This window comes from Hyla sarda, chromosome 1 (assembly GCF_029499605.1).
Source record: "Hyla sarda isolate aHylSar1 chromosome 1, aHylSar1.hap1, whole genome shotgun sequence".
In the NCBI taxonomy this organism is placed as follows: domain Eukaryota; kingdom Metazoa; phylum Chordata; class Amphibia; order Anura; family Hylidae; genus Hyla; species Hyla sarda.
The window spans coordinates 599,035,556-599,056,517 of record NC_079189.1 but is presented as its reverse complement, the minus strand read 5'-3'; the positions used below and the strand labels follow the sequence as shown (position 1 = coordinate 599,056,517).

General features: G+C 46.4%; 1 protein-coding gene across 5 annotated transcripts in view; it reads left to right on the top strand.

Moving 5' to 3' along the window:
• DDX4 (DEAD-box helicase 4) overlaps positions 1-20,962 on the top strand; it is a 125,313-nt gene that overhangs the window by 46,069 nt on the left and 58,282 nt on the right. For 4 of the 5 annotated variants that reach the window (XM_056547650.1, XM_056547632.1, XM_056547624.1 and 1 more), the window contains 5 exons: positions 6,767-6,817; positions 8,193-8,255; positions 18,247-18,267; positions 19,005-19,049; positions 19,668-19,688. In XM_056547650.1, the coding sequence (XP_056403625.1) occupies positions 6,767-6,817; positions 8,193-8,255; positions 18,247-18,267; positions 19,005-19,049; positions 19,668-19,688 (201 nt within the window). Of the gene's footprint in view, positions 1-6,766; positions 6,818-8,192; positions 8,256-17,128; positions 17,302-18,223; positions 18,268-19,004; positions 19,050-19,667; positions 19,689-20,962 lie in introns of those variants that run through there. The other variant, XM_056547657.1, reaches the window with a different exon arrangement.

The following is a 20,962-nucleotide window of genomic DNA, read 5'->3' as shown; positions in this document are numbered from 1 at the left end:
CATTTAATCCTTGTTTTGGGCTCTCCTAGACTGCTGTGGTGTACCTCATTTTCTGGCTCGGTCCTCCTAGTCCTTCGGGCCTTCGTGATTATTGCGGCCTCTGCACAGGCTTCTCCACAATTCCATTGTGGGCCGGTCGTTCTTTACCGTCCTTCTTCTTGTCCCGACATAGCAGTATGTTTCCAGAGCATTTCGCGGTTGTTGTTGTTTTTGCTCCCCCTAGAGGTGGGGCACCTCCTGGTGTCTCAAGAGTCTCCAGATTCATGTTGCCGTTCGGGTTTTCCGGGTTACTCCTTACTTTCCGTTTCTTCCTTCGGGGTCGATTTACTCTGGGGTTGGTTGGCAAGTCTGCTTACCGGGTTGTTCCAGTCGGGCCATTTTCCGGCTGCAGCATGGCTGTGGTTTCTTCCCTCTGTTCAGTCTGTGTGGTGTCCTCTTAGTCCACTCTTCTCCCTGGGTGCTCACGCTGTGCCCCTGGGACAGTGTTTTTTGGTTCCTACGGTTTTTTGGTTAAGATCTTCTGCATTATGCCTCTCTGGAAATGGTTCCTGTCTCTTTTCCAGAAGTTTCTGCTCTTCACCTTGACTGACTCTCCTTCCGCTCTCCCTTGCGTTTTCTCGCCAGGTTCTCTTGTTTCTATTCGTCCTCTAGGGCTCTTGTTGTTCCCTATTCCTTTTTTGTTCCCAAGTGGGCTCTCCCTCTGTCTGGTTCTGTGCTTCTTGGAGTTTGTTTCTTACCTCCATTCAGGTTGGTTCGGCCTATCGGGTCTCTGCATCACCTCTTCTCAGGGTCTCTTCTAAGGATGGTCCCTTCCTTAGCATCCTAGTTCATCTCCATGGACAGTGGGAACTGCTGGATGCTCAGTTCCAACCCCAGAGACTGCTTTGGTACGTTCCATGGTCTCTGTGCCAATGAAGAGCGACCGAGAGGAGATTTTTGTACTCACCGTAAAATCTTTCTCATAGCCTTCATTGGGGGACACAGCACCCACCCATGTCTTCATTCCTGTCCGGATAGCCTTTTCCGGTTCGTGAGTGTTTCTCCAGGATTCCTTTCTAGGGTTCTTCGGACTTGTCTCTTTGTTGGCTTCTCCTACTGCTTTGTGACAAAACTGATTTACCTCACTTCCAGTGGGTGGGTATATTCTGCCAGGGAGGAGCAGACTTTTTTTTCTCCTAGATTCAGTGCCTCCTAGTGGCAAGAGCATATACCCATGATCTGTGTCCCCCAATGAAGGCTACAAGAGAGATTTTACGGCGAGTACAAAAAATCTCATTATTTCCACATAATTGTAGATGTGCTGGTGGGAGAGAGCGAACTAGAGATTGCATAGATTTAAGACATTTTAGATATATTGGCTTTCCATAAAAAAAAGGAAGTTTGTATACATGCCAAACAAAAATAAGCTGTATAGAAATTCGTTAGGGCAGCCTTCTGTGGAAGTTGAGGAAGTTGCTGACGGGCAAGGTATCGCGTGGGGTCTAGGGGGGCACCTGCCTGGATACTCAATCTGCCGTCCTTCCTTGTACCTGACTATACCTGGAGGCAGGTTGTATAGTAGCTAGAATATTATTGTATTGTCACATTTATTCATACAGGTTGGTACTGGGATAGAATATAGTGTGAAGCAGGTGCCCTGGGTAGGGTTTCTTTTGGGACACCCAGTGTGTGTGTAGTGACCCTTTTAAATGTTTTTAAATGTTTGTCCGCTTTGTAATTTGACTACCATAATAAACTTTGATATATATGAGAATTCTTTTGGGTGTGCGCTGCATTGTGTATCCTCTTTTTCTGTATGGTGATTTGTTAGTGTTTTGATATGCAGAGTAGCGCCCCTTTTGCATGATATAGTGACTGATGCAGCTGAGCCCACTTGTTCTAGTGTGTGCAGCCTTCTGTGCTGGACATTTTTTTATATTTAAGACTTTTAGTGCTCCTGCATCTTGATTGGCCCCCCAGTCCAATTTGAAATATTGTGCCCTGTATGGAAAGTGATTGCAAGAGGATCTTTCTATCCATATCTATAGCACTGTACAAACTAAGCTGCTATAGGTGGGGCCACATTTTGTGTAGTTAAACATAGCAGGACACTTAGTATGCATGGAGGGTAACCCTTTTTTGTCACCTTAGCTGATTTTCTAAGGGTCACTCAGATGGTGCTCAACCTGTCTTTCTTGCATATTTTATTGGAGGACACAAAAGACCATAAGTATTGGCTGATAACACTTGGAGGTGATACAAAGCAAAAAATGTTATCTCCTCCTGCACAGGCTAAAGTCCTCCGAACATCCTGGGGTTTCCCATTTTCATGGCAGAATTCCCTGCCCCATCTGATGTGCAGATGGTTACAATTCCTGCATCCTGATTGTGTTATGCAGCATTTTTTGCTGCAGACATGTTAAAGTGTACTGGGTTGATCTGTGCAGCATGGCTGGGTACATTGGCAGACTGAATTCACTGCACTAGAGAACTAGTGCAGTGTTAAACAAGTGATCTGGTGATCACTGTCAGTTTCCTTGTGTGACTAGTAAAACAAAAAATAAAAAATAAAATGTAATGAACCCCTTAAAGGGGTACTTCTGTGGAATTTTTTTTAATCAACTGGTGCCATAAATGCCTGCAAAGGATCGGAGCTGTCAGAACAAAACTGCACCCCTACAAGTGTATTGGCTGGACCAGGGACCGCTCTGATAAGTCCTTGGTCGTCTAGCAGTGACGTGCGGCTGTCTGACATTTAAAGTTCCTGATGGATATATCCGTCATGTTGTGGGAATAAGCACCCGCTCATGGCCACACCCCTACCCTTCAATTCCCTGGTTAAACTTGATGGACATATGTCTTTTTTCGACCGTACTAACTATGTAACTATGGCCAATATATCCATCACGGCGTTAAGGAAAAAAAAAAAAAATCTTTAACAAACTGATTTATTTTGTTGAGTGATAGTCCCCATTGATACTGCATTTCTGCAGTATATGTGTCCATTATGTCAAAAAAAGTGATGCCAATGTATACTGTTGCAGTCTCATTCAGAAATGTATGGAGCTGCTACAGTATATGTCAGCATCACTGTTTTTGTCGTGATGCTGACAGATACCTCACATACTGCGAAAATGCAGTATGAACAGGACGCATTGTAGGGTCACATAGAGCGCATCCGCATCATATTTCTCACCGCGGATGCCCCCCGGCAGTCACAAGGGTGAGATTACTGCTGCGGCTGGGTAGCTGTTTGTTCGCTCATGACTGCCAGCAGGAAATCCGCCGCTATGAGTGGACACACAAAGCTACCAAGCCGCAGCAGTGAGCTCATTATTGTGCTGGTGGGCATCCGCAGCATGTAATATGCTGTGGATGTGTGCTGTGTGATCCTAAAAATTATGCATTTTTATTTTTCATTATATTAATGTTGTTTTTATTTATTTACACTTTTACATTTAACTTTTTTAACTTATTTTTTTAATGCTTTGGAACACTTAGTATTCCAAAGCATTGCAGTTATATGCTGCTTGCTAGTTTTACACTGGCAGGCAGCATATCGGGACGTGCCTCTGGCATGTCCTGACAAGCAATAACCGGGGCAGACCTGGGGGTCCTTGTAAAGTTCCCCGGCTGCCCAGGTAACATGCAGCACCCAGCGATTGTTGCGGGGTGCTACGGGAGAGAGACAGAGGGAGCCTCCGTAGTCTCTTCCGACCGTGGCTGTAAGGGTTAAACTGCCGGGACCGAGCTGGAGCAAGGGCAGTGCCCGAGGTCGCACGTCTGCATGAGATAATTAAGCCACGCCCCTTATCTCCCCCTCCCGGAGGATGGAGGACGCAGCTCTGCATTAGACAAGACACAGCAGGGGAAGAGAGGACGTACACAGCTCCCTTCCCTCCCCCTGCTCTGTCTTCAGAGGACCTAACTTACCACCGGGAGGTTGCAAGTTTGCAGGGGGAGGGGAGAGAGGACGTACGTGCACGGCTCCTAACCTCCCTAATGACTTCTATGTGTGAAGGAGGACATACTGCACTGCACGGGCTGGGGATGATTTCTGTGTGTGAAGGAGACATAGACTGCAGGGGAATAAATAATAATAATAATAATAAATATTAATGAAGAAATAGATGGTCCAGCGCAGGATAACGTGCAATAAAAGCCAAAATTTATTGTAGATTCAAGCCATAGGACAGCAGGACACAAGGTTACCTTGTGTCCTGCTGTCCTATGGCTTGAATCTACAATAAATTTTGGCTTTTATTGCACGTTATCCTGCGCTGGACAATCTATTTCTTCATTGCTATCTTGGTGTTGGTTCACACGGTGCCGTGCGACAGGCGTCTGGCTGGAAGGGTGAGCTGAGTTATCCTATACTCTTCTGCAATAATAAATATTATACTGGGGATGATTTCTATGTGTGGGGGGGACTCCTGAATGACACATGCTGGGAGTTGTAGTGTGTGTGTGTGCCAGTGTTTCCCAAACAGGGAATGCTGGTAGTAGTTTTGCAACATCTGTAGGCACCCTGGTTGGGAAACACTGGTGTATGAACTACAACTCCCAGGAAACTACTGATAAACAATATTGGTGTTGGTGAACTACAACTCACAGTAGACTACTAAGACAATAAAGGTGTGGTGAACTACAACCCCCAGGAGACTACAGAGGCGGCATGCTGGTGTTATACTACAGACTGAAGACTCCTGAATGACATGCTGGGAGTTGTAGTCTCTTTTATGTGTGCATGCCAGTGTATCCCAACCAGGGCTCAGTTATTTTACTGGGCTGTGTATAACTCTGCCTGTGCAGAGTTATACACATCACACTAATATAACTCAGCCCTGGTTGGGATACACTGGCATTCACACACAAAAGGGACTACAACTCCCAGCATGTGTCATTCAGGAGTCCAGTCTGTAGTATAACACCAGCATGCCGCCTCTGTAGTCTCCTGGGGGTTGTAGTTCACCATACCTCTATTGTCTTAGTAGTCTACTGTGAGTTGTAGTTTACCAACACTTATATTGTATCTAAGTAGTCTCCTGGAAGTTGTAGTTCACAAACACCTCTATTGTCTTAGTCTCCTGGGAGTTGTAGTTCATACACCAGTGTTTCCCAACCAGGGTGCCTACAGTTGTTGCAAAACTACTACTCCCAGCATTCCCTGGTTGGGAAACACTGGCATACACGCACACATAACAGACTACAACTCCAAGCATTCCCTGGTTTGGAACCACTAGCAATACACACATAACAGAGACTACAACTCCCAGAATGTCATTCATGAGTCGTCGTCGTCCCCCCCCCCCACACACACACACACACATAGAAATCATCCCCAGTATATTTATTCCCTTGCAGTCTATACATACCCAGCCCGTGTAATAAGTCTCCTTCACACACAGAAATCATCCCCAGCTGTCATGCTGCAATGTCCCCCCTTATCCCCAGCCCGTGCAGTATGTCACCTCCCCCCCTTATCCCCAGCCCGGGCAGTGCTGTATGTCTCCCCACCTTATCCCCAGCCCGTGCAGTATGTCACCTCCCCCCCTTATCCCCAGCCCGGGCAGTGCTGTATGTCTCCCCACCTTATCCCCAGCCCGTGCAGTATGTCCTCCTCCTTATCCTCAACCTGTGCAGTATGTCCTCCCCCTTAATCCCCAGCCCGTGCAGTATGTCCTCCCCCTTAATCCCCAGCCCGTGCAGTGCAGTATGTCCTCCCCCTTATCCCCAGTCCATGCAGTATGTCCTCCTTCACACATACAAGTCATTAGGGAAGTGAGGAGCTGTGCACGTACGTCCTCTCTCCCCTCCCCCTGCTCGGTTTTCCCCGTGCAAACATGCAACCTCCCCGTGGTAAGTTAGGTCCTCTGAAGACAGGGGAGGGAGCTGTGTACGTCCTCTCTCCCCCTGTTGTCTTGTCTAATGCAGAGCTGCGTCCTCCATCCTCCGGGAGGGGGAGATAAGGGGCATGGCTTAATGATCTCATGCAGACGTGCGACCTTGGCCTCTGCCCTCGCTGCCGGGGCCAAAAACGTCACCCTACCGCTCAGCCTAAAGCAGGCAGAGTCGGGACTTGCTGGCCTTTGCGGCCGGTGATTGGCTGAGTGTGGTATGACTCGCCAACCACTGGCAACCAGGAAGAGGATCGCGGCGGAGACCGCAGTGGGTTACTGGGGAAGTGAAGGAATGTATGTACCTCTTTATTTTTTTTTACTGCTGGCAGTATGAATTTAGATATCTATGTAATTGTACTGCTTGCATATTAAAGCTTTAATGTTTTCATAGTATGGTGAATGGCTTAATTTTAAAATGAATGGTAAAATTGCATTTTCCACATTTGACCAGAAAACGGAGTTAATTTAAATTGAACCAATAAGATATATGAACACCAAAATGGTGCTAAAGTTCAACTTTTCCCAGAAAAAAAAATAACTATGTCCACTAAATTACAACACTTTAAAGGTGACAATGGAAAATCAAAAACAGTTACTTTGGCATTAAGCCCTAAAGGCATGCCAGGTGAAGGGGTTAAGCATGACCATGTTTTTTCGAAAAGGTCCAAAGCCTACTGGATCCACTTCTGACTTTGGCTCAAAAACTGCAGTGGCAGTTTCCTCCCCCCAAAAAGTGCCAGAAAAAAACCTGTGTTGAAGCTTAGCCTTACAGTGTGGGTGCACTTTAAACCTGAATCACTACCTGTTTTAACAGAGGTTCTGAACCTATGCAGATGACACAGTTGCTCCAATTGTTTTGTGGACTGATTATTTATTTTGTTGTGCAGGATTTGATTCGTTTGAGACTAAGGAACACACAGGATTTTCAAACAAGGAAGGTATGTCAGTTTTTTTGCATTTTCATTAAAGGGGCACTGCCACTGCTCATCTTATCCCATATCCAAACCATAGGGGATAAGATGTCTGATCGAAGGTGTCTGGCCACTGGGACTTCCCGGGTTCTCCGGGCCCGAACCCAGCGTTCTGAACATAAGTGTTAAAAATGCCTTGGTGCCGATCCGGAGATCGCGGGAAGTTCCAGTGTGATCAGACATCTAAAGGATAGGGGATAAAATGTCCAGGGATGGATAAGTGATAAATAATTTATGAATTTAAAAGCCCTTTATTACAGCTGAAAGGCATTTGTCCTTTAAAGGGGTTCTCCAGTGCTTACACATCTTATCCCCTATCCAAAGGATAGGGGATAAGATGCCTGATTGCGGGAGTCCCGCCGCTGGGGACCCCCGGGATCATGCACGCGGCACCCCGTTTGTAATCAGTCCCCGGAGCGTGCTCGCTCCGGGACTGATTACAGGCGACCACTGGGCCGGCGGCGTGTGACTTCACGCCTCTGCCCCTGTGTGAAGTCACGCTCCGCCCCTCAATGCAAACCTACGGGATGGGGCGTGACAGCTGTCACGCCCCGTCCCGTAGGCATGCATTGAGGGGCGGAGTGTGACGTCACTCGCCTCCGGCCCGGTGGTCGCCTGTAATCAGTACCAAAGCGAACACGCTCCGGGGACTGATTACAATCGGGGTACTGCGTGCATGATCCCGGGGGTCCCCAGCAGCAGAACTCCTGCGATCAGGCATCTTATCCCCTATCCTTTGGATAGGGGATAAGATGTGTAAGCACCGTAGAACCCCTTTAATGGTCAAGGCCCACCTCAAATGCTGTGCTTTTCTTTACTTTGTGCAGTTTCATCTGCATTTGTTTCATGACAAAAATATATTTTTTTGGATTCCTGTCCTGTTTTTTTTATGTAAATGAAAGAAAAAACTGCCCCAAAACAGCTTTACTGTTATTGTTGTTAAACTTTTTTTTTATGATTTACAAATAAACTTGCTCTATTTATTAGTGTTCCCATCATGTGTATCAGACACGTCAAAAGTTGTTGGCTCTGAATGTCACTCCTTAGAACCACTGTGATTGTGTTATTAGCTGGGGAAGTCGGCAGCATAGTTATCCACTCCCCAGCTGGCCTAGAGCTCTGTACATTTCTTTGCAAAGACTTCTGGGTGGCCTGTCGGGGAACGGAACGCAATGCTGCCCCCTTTCTGGACTAGTCACGATCGCATCGGTTCTTAGGAGTGAGAACCAGTGTGATTAACAACTTTTCACATGTCTGATGTTAATGTCAAAAGTTGTTTTTATTGACAGTAATGCGTTAAGTATGTAGTAAGAGAATTGCTCAATATTTTTCCTTTTTGCAGGATTTAACGATGAAAATTTTAGGTCGGGAGGAAGAGGCGGTAGGGGAGGTTCTTTCAATTCTGGTAATTTATTTTTTTTTAGTAATTTTTTATAGTATAAACAAATATTTAGAAACAAGCGTATAGTGATCGATCATATAAATTAATCATATATGCAAACAAGTGCAAATTCTACTAGTGGAACCAACTGACATATGGAGGCTAGCACATAGCATACAACCTAATGGTTCAGGTAAAAAATAGTACAATAAAGTCCGTGGTGGTTACCGTATGTACACAGCAAGTAAAGTGGCAAAGTGCAATAAATATATATTCCACAGGGTCAAAGTGACTAAAGATGTTACTAAGGTATGCGTAACCAAGTGACTGTCATCATTACCAAATGGAGAGGAATGAACGTGCGAGCCTCCACTATCCAACATTTTGCTCCAAGGCTTTTTCACACCCCGGAAGCAGCCTTGGAGCGAAATGTTGTACTATTTTTTCCTGAATCATTAGGTTGTGTGCTGTGTGCTAGCCTCCATATGTCAGTTGGTTCCACTAGTAGCATTTGGCAGCATACCATCCATTTTTAAGTACTTTTATTATTAGATGTGTCTTTTTCTTGGTCGTTCTTCATTGGGAGACACCTAACTGATGGGTATATCCTCTTGCCAAAATGTGATCGCTATACGCCTGTTTCTATATATTTTTTGTTTAAACTTCTAATGGCATAGATCTAACACATTTGGGACTCATGGTTATATTCTGGCTAATTTTTATAGTAAAGCTCTAGAGGCTAGTATTGGGTTAATGGTGTCCTATGACTTAAAATGCAGGCAATCTCCTGATAGAGAACAGTGGTTGTGTTGCACTGCACCTCTCCCACTGCTTTTATAAAGCCTCTTACTATGTTTATTAGGCCCCTTTCACACTTTAAAATTCATCCGTTAAAAGACCCGTTATAAACTTCCGTTAGAAAAGCTTTAAAAACGGATGTTAAACGTCCGTTACAAAATCCCATTTAAGTCTACGGGATTTTTTGATTATCCGTTATGGCCCATCATGAATAACAGACGTTAGTTGTGACGGAAGAAAAAACGACACATGCACTAATTTTCTTTATCTGCTCCTTTGGGGGACACAGACCTTGGGTATATGCTGCTTTCTCTAGGAGGCTTGACACTAAGGTAACCAAAAATTCGGCTCCTCCCAGCAGGATATACCCGCCTCCAGGCCACTGAGCAATTCAGTTTTCGCTTAGTGTCTTAAGGAGGTGGACACTGGTCTGGTGTTCTCCAGACCAGGTCTCATATTTTTTAGGTTTAGGGAATGTGTTAGTGCTTTATTCCTTTTTCTTTTTTCAGGTGGGTACTCAGGAACTGCGGTTCACTGTTTCCCCATTGCGAGAGGTGGCAGGCATCTTGAATGTACTGTTAACCCCCTCTCACCAACGATCAGCGCTTGGGGTTGTACCTCATGGATCCGGGTCCCCCTACCTCCCTGTTCGCCTCGCTATGAGCTTGGCTTGCTGCAGGTGACAATGCTGACTGAAGACTACATTCTGAAGACTTCTTTAGGTAAGTTCTTCAGCACAGGTGAGTATTTTTCTCTCCCTAGGTCTTGCAACAGCTGGAGACCCTTTGTTTTTTTTAGCCCTACCCTCTGTTTTTTTGGACCTATCCTTACTGAAGCTGGGGCTGGCCGTGGAATACTTAATTCTTCCCTGCAGGGGGATTGTTTTTTTTTATTATTGGGGGAGCAGTGGAGCTAAGGGGCAGTGTTTCACAGTAAGGGGCACTTTATTGGGCAATGTGTGTGATATGTACGCGCCGCAGGCTTCCGTCTACGGGCGTGTGCGCCTTTTTACTTTCACTTTCGGCTGCCGATGGCACTTTGCCCGCTCCGTTCCCCGGGCGCATAGGAGCTCACTACAGGCGGCGTGTGCGCTTGGGGTTCGGAGCGGCCGCCATTACGAAGTCCCGCTGTATTTCTTAAGCAGCGTGAACTGAGCCACCAATCAGCGCCGTGCGAGCGTTTGGGGCCGTGCAGGGGCCAATCACAGCGCCCTTGCCTCTGACCCGTCCTCTTCCTTTTATTGGGCGGCGTGTCTTCTCTCTCCTCACAGCCACGGTGTGGAGTTCTCCTCAAAGCAGCTGCCTAGGGACACAGACTTGGGTGAGACTGTTCATTTTTTTGCTATATCCGTTCCCAGAACTGTCCCTCCCTCAAAGCAGATGTCGGGAATATTAGTTACTCATTACGCTTGTAAAAACTGCTCTGCAAAAATGCCAGGTTCTGCTGAACCCACTTGTTCTGCCTGCTCCCCCAGACCCACCTGCTCTTTCTAACCCAGGTGCTCCTTCAGACCCGGTGGGTTCAGCCGCCCCTCCAGCCTGGGTTTCCTCCCTCTCCCAGTCTATATCCGACTTGGCACAGGTCTCCCCTTGGGAGAGGTCTACCCTTCACCGGCCCTCTAGAAGGCCCTGTTCCCCTTCTCCTTATGCTTCACATAAGCGTAATAGGGGTGTCTCCTCTGACTCATCCCCGAGTCTTCTGGTAGACACAGGCGTTCCTCTCGCAGGTCTCGCCCGACCGCTTCTTCAGGCCAAACGTGTCACTCTTCTAGAGGACGTTCCTGTGCTCACTGCTCTGGCTCCCCTGAGCCACATACCAGGTAGGAGTCTCCCTCTTCTAGGGCCGCCTCCACTCGTTCGCACTCTCCTGGAGAACTGGCGGACGAGGTTTCTGATTCGGCATCCGACTCGGAGGACCGCATGGATGTGCCTAATGTGGTGTACTCAGTTCGACGTGGCCTCTGCCCGCTTTAGACTCCGCCGACCGATCGGCTGACTCTCTTATCAAGTGTCCGATGACTTCGGCACCCTGCTCCAGTTTCCATTCGCTTTTGCATGGATGTCCTGGGTCGGTTTGTGGAGGCCGTGCCATTTACCCAGTTTCATCACCGACCTCTTCAACTGGTAATTCTCTTCCGGTGGGACAGGTCTCCATTGTCTCTCGACCGCAAGATCGTTCTCTTTTGTCAGTCTTGTCGGTCCCTTCTATGGTGGCTTAGTTCCCCCCTGCCTATTTCGGGAATGCTACTTCCTGCCCCTCCCTGCCAGTCTATCAGGCTGCGGAGGTGTTTTCAGGTACTGGCCGGTCTGGGGTCTTGGCCCCCCGAGAAGCCCTTTTCCCCTTCAACATTTTGGGGCCTAGGGCAATTCTTTCTTTGCTTGCTTCTTGGGAAATTCCCTTTTGGGCAGAACTCGGGTTTCCTGCCATCTCAGCTATCTTCAGTCCAGCCGTCCTTGGGATGTGGTCTTCTCAGCCGATTCTGAGTCGTCCAAGGCCAGTGGTCCCTACATCCAGGGGTGTTTGCAGTGATCTGCAACCCCTGGGGCGCTCCAGGCGTGGACCTCTGTTGTCCCGCCACAACCGAAGCATTCCTCTCTCTCTTGGTCGGGCTTTGCCCTACCTGATCTGTTTCCTCCCCTTCATCTCTTTTCGGGATCCTGAGGAAACTCACAGTGGGGCGTTTCCGCCATTCTCGTGGCCCAGCCTGGCTCCGGCGGGCGTGGTACGTCGTCGTGGTCAGGCTCCTGAACGTCTTAACGCTGTGCCTTCCCTATTGTCCAGACCTCTTATCTCAGGTATCCAGTGCCACCCCTATTTACCGTCTCTGCTTTTGACGGCGTGGCGGTTGAGACAGCGGTTCTGAGGACCCTGTTTCTCTTCCCAAGTGGTTCACACCATGCTGAGGACTCCCTAGCCTTCCTCTGCAAGATTTACCACCATACCTGGTGGTCTTATTTTTGTTGGTATGAAACTCAGCCTTTTTCTCCAGTCGTGGTTTTCCATTCCTGACCCCTTTCCAGTCGGGGCTGGCCCAAGGGTTGGTTTTCAGCTCCCTTAAGGGTCAAGGTTTGGCTCTTCCATTCTGTTTTCAACGTCCTCTGGCGTTCAATTATCATATCCGAACCTGGTTCAGGGAGTGGCACAAGCTGCCCCTCCTTATTAGTCCCTTCCTTTCCCTTGGGACTTAGACTTGGTCTTAGGTGCCCTGCAAGGTGCCCCCTTTTGAACCTTTAAGGCACATTTCTCTTCTCCTCCTTCCCTGGAAGGGGGCGTTCCTTATTGCTCTTACCTCTGTTAGGAGGGTGTCAGAGCTGGTAGCTCTCTTATGCCGTTCTCCCGTCCTCGTTGTATACCAGGACAAGTTGTTTTCCGTCCAATAAGGACACTCATTTTCATCTCAATGAGGACATCGTCCTACCGTCCCTTTGTCAGGCCCCTTCTCATCCTTGAAGCGTTTGTTCCAAATCTGGTTGTGGTGAGGGCTGTTTGGACTTCTCTCAGTCACTCTTTCCTTTTCGGCAGTGTGTCTCCCCCTTTTTTGTTTTCTGGAAGGTTGTCGGACAGGGCAACCTGCTTCTACGACCACTATTTTTCGGTGGATCCGGTCTATTATTTCGGGAGCATACCGCTGCAAGGGGAAGATCCCACCCTTCAGGGTTTTGGCTCATTCCACCCATTTTTCGGGGCATCCTGGGCCCTCCGCTACGTGGCTTCGGCCTTGCAGTTCTGTAAGACGTCCGCGTGGTCGTCTTTGCACTCTTTCTCAAGGTGCTACCAGATTCATACCTTCGCATCAAGGTGCTACCAGATTCATACCTTCGCATCAGTTGATGCTACTCTGGGCTGTAAGATGTTGCAGACGGCGGTGGTCCCACCGTCCACCTGTCTGATTCCTTCCCCACCCAAGGGATGGCTTTGGTACGTCCCATGGTCTGTGTCCCCCAATGGAGCCGATAGAGAAAAGGAGATTTTTTTATGCTTACCATAAAATCTTTCTCGAAGGATCCATTGGGGGACACAGCTCCCACCTTTTTTTCTGGTGTTCCTACTTCAGTTATCTGTCTGAAGGTGTGTTCAGTTGCCTTTTCTTCTGATTGCTTGTACAGTTTGTGGTTTTCTCTTGACCTGTCGGTCTTCTCCTATCGCTCTGGGACTAAAACTGATTACCTCAGGTGCCTGTGGGTGGGTATACCCTGCTGGGAGGAGCTGACTTCTCTTGTTGCCGTAGGGTCGAACCTCCTAGTGACAGCAGCATACACCCATGGTCTGTGTCCCCCAATGGATCCTTCGAGAAAGAGATTTTACGGTAAGCATAAAAAAAATCTCCTTTTTTTTATACTTACCGTAAAATCTCTTTTTCGAAGGATCCATTGGGGGACACAGCTCCCGCCCTTTTCTGGGGTTCCTATTCGGTTATCTGTCCGAGGGGTGTGTTCAGTTAATTTTTCTTCTGGTTCTCGGACAGTTCATGTTTTTTTTTCCTTTTACCTGTCGGTCTCCTCCTATTGCTCTGGGACTAAAACTGAATTGCTCAGTTGCCTGGAGGCGGGTATATCCTGCTGGGAGGAGCCGACTTTTTGGTTACCATAGTGTCAAGCCTCCTAGAGACAGCGGCATATACCCAAGGTCTGTGTCCCCCAATGGATCTTCGAGAAAAAGATTTTACGGTAAGTATAAAAAAAATCTTTTTCTTCAGTCACAAGAAGCGGGTAAATTAACGACCGTTATTTTTATCATTGAAGTCTATGGCAAATGGGTGAGCATTTGTCATCCGTTTGCACCTGGTTTATAATATCCATTATTACTTTTGAGCTCAGAAGAGGTGACATCAACAGACTCCTGCAGTGCTGAGGGACTGCTACTACTACTCCCATCATGGAACAGGCTTGTTTCCATGATGGGAGTAGTAGTTTCCTGGCTGCGGGAGTCTGCTGGTGGCTGGGAAGGCTTCATTAGTGTTTGTACTACAACCCCCATCTTGAAACCCTTCCATGATGGGGGTTGTAGTACAGGGGCACACTTCTGATTAGAAGTTATTAAACGGGAGCGGGCGGCATGCTCCACTCCCCTACCATGTATTTACTTTCATTTTTAAATTCCCCGCCAGGAGCCCTGAATGGCCAGTACTGAGGAGCCATTCAGGGCTCCCATGTATGTTCCCACCGCAGCGCATTTATATATATATAATAAGGTATAGATACAGCGATCGGCACTACCTTAATCGGCCTAGCGGCGGTACATAGGAAGATGAGGGCCGATGTATACAGTCCTCTGTCGTGGTTCACTAGAGAGCGGTGCACCTGTCACCGATCTACGGTGCTCTAAACCCTTTGCGGACAGCTGTGACAAATGAACAGATGAAGCATAGAAAAAGAAAAAGTAAGGGGAGCACTCACGAAGACCCGGTCTCAGTAGCGGTGTAAAGTGTTCTTTATTCAGGTGCGTATAAAACCAAGCTGGACGCCAGGAACGCCGGTGTGACAGGTAAGCTTTCACGCCTCTGGCTGGGCGCTTCTTCAGACCACACCCCTTCCGACACCTGACCCGGAGGTGTCCTTAAAGGAGAACAAAAAAGATAAATTTTTGAGAGATAAATTGGACTTTGATACCAATAGAGTGTTCTCATTTGCTAAAGCACCCAATAAACGCCCACAAAGGAAAAATAGAAATCGCCGATGTAAATCAGATTACTGGACTACGGATTCTGAGTCCAGTGGATCAGAGGAAAAGGGCAACAACGACAGGAAACAAAAGGAGAAATCGCAACAGAAACCGGGAAAAAACATCACTGCCGACCCTTTAGGCGGAAAACACGGAGAAGCAGGGGAAGGAGAAAGGGGTCTGGGAATCAAGAGGAAAGGAGTGACATGGCAGATGTAACCGGAGAGGGGGCCATGGACAATGGACATGACCTGAAAATTATCAATTTATCAGACTATCACCTGGATCCAGTGACTGTGTCTTTTCTTTCCAAAGGGTTAAATTACTGCCTAGTTGACGAGTTCGATCAGGTGTCTTTTGAAATAGATTTCTTCCGAGCTGTTCAGAAGATTAGTCTTAAAAAGTTTTTTTGCAACAAAGATCATGTCAAGCAACGGTCGGAGGGTGAGACACCTGTTAGTATTGGGGCATTGGGTTTCAGTGTCCTCAAACAGGCTCCACAGTCTGAATTAGACTGTCTCTTTGCCCTTATGGATCTCTTACCTAATGAGGGAGAGGCAGAATCAGAGATACTAGAAGTTCCCGAATTTACGGGGGGCAAGAAGTCCACTTTCTGCCCACAAGTTTCACCGGGCAGTGGCCTTGATCTCTTCCAGAAGAAGGTTCTGGGGGAGATCAAGGCACTGAGACATCCTAAAGACCCCAAAAAATATTTCAAGGGAAGAAGAAAGGGCACTTGATAGATTAAGAAAAGCAGATAATCTTGTCATCAAAAAATCTGATAAGGGGGGTAATATAGTGCTAATGAGCAAAACGTATTACGTCAAAGAGGCTTTACGTCAGCTAGAAAACCCCCTCCTTTATGTCAAATTAGCAGGCAGCCCCCTTCAAACACAAAAAAGTAAGTTACAGTCACTATTGAGGATTTATTTTGAAAAAGGTGTTCTGTCCAAAAAAATGGCTGAAAGGCTCCTACCGGACATACCTAGGGAGGCAGTATGGTACTTCCTCCCTAAGGTTCACAAAACGTTGGAGTCCCCACCCGGGAGACCTATTGTCTCCGGGGTGGGGACTCTAACAGAACCTCTATCCCAATTTGTGGATTGGGTATTACACCCCCTATTGGATGAGATCCCTGCCCTAGTAAAAGACACCAATGCCTTCCTAAGAGCTATAGGGGGTCTCATGGTCCCCGACAACTCTCTCCTGGTGTCGATAGACATTGAAAGTCTTTACACCATTATACCCCAGGAGAGAAGTGTCGAGGTGATCAGGGACTTTCTAGAATGCTCTGATAAAAGTACCAACTTCATTGATTTCATTTGTGACTCCCTCAAGTTTATCCTGTCGTGTAACTCATTCAAGTTCAATAATACCTGGTATACGCAGACCGGTGGGGTCGCTATGGGGATCCCGGTCGCTTGTACGTTGGCGAATCTGTATGTAGCTAGCCTCGAAAAAAAGATACATCCTTACCAACACTAATAGATTCATCGGGAACATCATTCAGTATCACCGATTTGTGGACGTTATCTTCATCGTTTGGGCGGGAACGGAGTCCACCTTTGTGGACTTCGTCTCCGCCCTAAACGATGAGAATATGAATTTAAGATTTACGTGGAAGGTAGGTGATCCCGACTTGGAGTTCCTTGATGTCAAAGTTAGCATCAATGACGGCGGGGTCACCACCCAGGGGTATCGTAAACCCACAGCCTGCAACTCGCTGCTCCACTTTGGAAGTTACCACCCGGAACATGTGAAAAGGGCTGTCCCTTATGGACAGTTCCTACGATTAAAAAGGATAAATACACGGGGGGAGGATTTCGAGAGGCAGGCCAGCGATTTACATGCGAGACTCTTAAGTAGGGGCTATCCAAAGCAAGTGTTAAACACAGCCTTGGCCAAGGCCAGAACAATACCTAGAGAGACACTACTTAAAGGTAAAAAGTCATCTCCACATACAGGTAAAAATCTTAATCGGTTCTCCTTTGCCTTCACCTACAGTCCAGTAGCCCATGAAATTAAAAAAGCAATTAAAGAAAATTGGGGACTTCTACAAAATGATCCTGATCTGCAGGAGTTCACAAAAAATCCCCCACTTATTACTTTAAACAAAATGTAGAAATCTTAGCAATATAATCGTTAGCAGCACCCTTAAAAACAATTCCCCCAGTACTAACTGGTTAAATGTAGAGAAGCCAAAAGGGAATTTTTGTTGTGGTAGCTGCAATTGGTGTAGGTTTTTTTGCTCAGATAAGTACATTAGTGTGGGAGGTGTTGACATCATCTGCACGGACTTCATATGCTGCAGAACGAAGAACGTTGTTTATTGTGTACGCTGCAGCTGCAATAGATTTTACATTGGCTGCACTACCCGTGCAGTTAATGTACGTTTCAGAGAACATGCCAATTCAATTAAGACGGGCAAAGGATCGCCCCGACTAATTGCACACATGCGTGATTGTCACAATAGTGATATCACAGCCATGAAATTCTTTGGCATTGAAAGAATCTACCCTGCAGCTGGAACGGACATCAAGAAGCTCATCCTTCAAAAAGGACGTTGGATTTTAAAGACCGATGCCCAAGGTAGCCTTGGTCTAAATGACAGGTTAGATATGAGCGTGTTCATTTAATATTTTGTACTGTGATTTTTGTATTGTTTTTAGCATGTCTACCGGTGTTATATTTTTAACTATCTATGTTAACACCCTCTCCCGTCACATGACCATAGAGGTGTATATACCTGGGTCAGGTGTCGGAAGGGGTGTGGTCTGAAGAAGCGCCCAGCCAGAGGTGTGAAAGCTTACCTGTCACACCAGCGTTCCTGGCGTCCAGCTTGGTTTTATACGCACCTGAATAAAGAACACTTTGCACCGCTACTGAGACCGGGTCTTCGTGAGTGCTCCCCTTACTTTTTCTTTTTCTATGCTTCATCTGTGCATTTATATATATGTTTCCCCCCCTGCAGCGCATCTATATATATGTACCCCTCCACTGCGCATTTATATATGAATGAAAAGTATTCTACAGCAGAGCATAAGGCTGGCGCGATGTGCTGCTGAAAGAATACTTGTCATTCATAGCGCTGCAAAGGCATATGATTATAGAAGCGCTGTGGTGGCCAGACATATGGATATATTTCTGACCCCTGCAGCACATCTATATACAGATGCCGATGCAGCCCTATGAGTGACAAGTATTCTTTTAATGATAATAAGTACTGGAAGGATTAAGATTTTTAAATAGAAGTCATTTACAAATCTGTTTAACTTTTTGGAGTCAGTTGATTTGTTTTTCACCGGAGTACCCCTTTAACTTAAGCCAGTTTTACTTTCTACTGAACCTAAAGGTACTAGCTTACAAAAATCCTAAGCGATGCAAATATCCATGTGTTTGTGCTTCTGGCAGACCTCAGTGCTGTAAATTTGTAATCATAAGTGGGCACTTTGTTGACTTACCATATCTTTATAGTCTGTAATTTACTTGCTGTGCTGTTCCTCATTAACTTTAATCTGTCTTTTTAAAATAAGTGTACAATTTCTGTTTACTTTAGGTGGCGGCTTTGGGAGAAGAGGTAAGGTTCCCACCCCCTTTATTATTTTTTTGTTGTTTTGTCCTAAACCTTCCCTTTTGTTGTTTTTCACAAGTCACTATTCTTTCCTGGGGGGGTCAAACATTTATTTAATCCATGTTCCCCAGTATAGCTGTATTTTATAATATACAGTATTTACTAAGTGAATCTATCACATAAAAATTCTTTAATGAACTAGTGGCACTGTTCATTAGATCATAATAAAAGTATACAGTACATGTCAAACCTTTGTAACTAGTGTCAGTCTGTATTCCCCTCTAAAAAAAAGCTTTTATGGGCCCATCAAAGTTTCACAGAGGCAAAGCTTATGGTCCGCTGCGACAGTGCATTACATTGTGGCACATGCGCGGTGAAGTATTGAAGCAGTCACCTCACCAGAATGACTAGATCTGATCCTGTGGGGCACTCATGGTGAATGTTAGCAGGGTCAATAGCTCACCGTGCCTACGCAGCAATGTAAGGCAAAGGTACATGTGCTATATCATGTGAGCTAAGCAGAGTGCCCAGTCTGTCAAGCTGCAGGAGGGCATTGCAGCCTTGGGCACTCGGATGGCCCATTATACCCCAATTTTTTGTGAAATACATACACGGGACAATTGTTAAAGCATAACATGTATATTTTTCTCAAAATATGAATACTGCACCCAGTTCATTAGAAATAAGTACTCGACAGGTTTGTCTACTGATAACTACGTATCTATATTGTAACCTGTTTTTAGGTGACAGTGGTGAATCAGATAACAGGAAGGAGTTTGGAAGAACAGGTGAGTTTGAGATGTGTCCACATATTTAAAAGGGTTATTCAGGAATTGAAAAACAGATGATTTCTTTCAAAGACCACTACTTGTCTTAAGGTTTGGTTCTGCAGTTAAGTTCCATTGAAGTGAATGGAGCCAGCTTGTAATACCAAAGTGGAGACACAGAGAGTGGTCTTCGAAACTAGGCCTGTCTTTTGAATACTGGATAACCCCTTTAAAGCGCTGTATACTGTGGCATAATTCAGAGATTAGACAGTTTACTAGAATACTTATTTTTGTGGTTGGCCACTGTATAGGAAAGTGCAGTTTGCTGTTTTCAACACTAAAGTATAATGGAACATACCACCTGGATTATAGAGATGGCACACCACCTTTTGTGGATTGTTGGGTCTACTTAAAAAAACAACTTTACGCTTTGTTGCAATACTGCAAGCAGGCACCAATGATAAATTATTAGGTGTCATGTTCATAATATGGGTGTTCTTTCAGATAGGGATGTCATTATAAGGGTAAGGTATAATTAATATTTGTGAATAGTTGTTGGGTGCACTGTTTCTGATAAAACGAAAGAAGCCACATCTGTCTGCAGGAAGACAAACTAACTTTATTAATTTCATATTTTAGGTGGAGGTTTCGGAAGAAGAGGTAAACCTTTTTAACAAATCTTTTTGTTTTTCTATTAAAATAGAAATGTAATTAATTTAGACCCATTTTACTTTTTTCATTGTGTTACGAGGCTAAAATATATTGGAGGACACGGACCGTGGGTGTATGCTGCTGTCTCTAGGAGGTGTGACACTATGGTAATAAAAAAAAAAAGTCGGCTCCTCCCAGCAGGATATACCCGCCTCCAGGCCCTGAGCTAATCAGTTTAAGCTTAGTGTCTGAAGGAGGTGGACATGGTCTGGAATTCTCCAGACCAGGTCTTCTGATTTTTTTGTTTTCCTAGTATAGGGACGTGTTAGTTTTTTATTCCTTTTTCTTTTCTGGTTCCAGGTGGGGACTCCAGTTCCCTGTTTCCCCATTGCGAGTAAGGGGGCACAGACATTGCGTATATACGCTGTTCACCCCCCCCCCCCCCTCGCCAACGGTCAGTGCCTGGGTTGGTACCTCATGGGTCCGGGTCCCCCTATTTCCCCGCTCGCCTCGCTCGCGCATAGCAGCCAGGCGTGATGCAGGTAACTAAAGCTGACTGAAGACTTCACTGATGACTCCATTAGGTAAGTTCTTCTGACTGAGGTAAGTACTTTCCTCCCTTTTCTCCTTAGTTACGGACTTGCAACCTCTGGAGATCCCCTGTTTTTGGCCCACCTTTCAGGTTATGGGGCTGGCTTATACAGGGGCTGGATTTTTATTCTCTGGAGCAGTGACATCTCAGGGGGCATGTAATCTATGTTTTACATTGGGCACTTCACTACGTGTGTGTGTTTCTTGCGACTATGTCCGCAGCGCCTTATATGCGGCGCTGGTACGGGCCGGACGCTCTCAGCGCCGGCTTACTTTCACTTCTCCTGCAGTCTCTGCCAGCGTATAGGCCGCCCGCTCTATTTCCCCGAGCACATATGTGGCTGACGTGTGCTCGGGACAAGGAGCGGGCGCCATTACAGCTTCTTCTCGGCAGTCTATAGCTCGGCCCACAGGGCGGTCGCAGCTCTTCAGAGGCGTGAAGTAGCCTCCAATCAGCGCCGTGGTCGCGAATTTCAGTTAGGAGGGGCTAATTAGTTAGTGACTCTGCTTCAGGCACACCCCTCTCTCCCTATTGACTGGCACTCTAGCTGCACGGAGCAGTGTTCTCCTCACTGCAGCTGCCTGGGGACACGAACTAGGGTCAGAAAGTTCCTGTCTCTTTTCTCATGTCAGTATCCAGAGCTGTTCCTCCCTCTAAACAGAAACCAGTGACGTTTGTCTATAAGCACTGT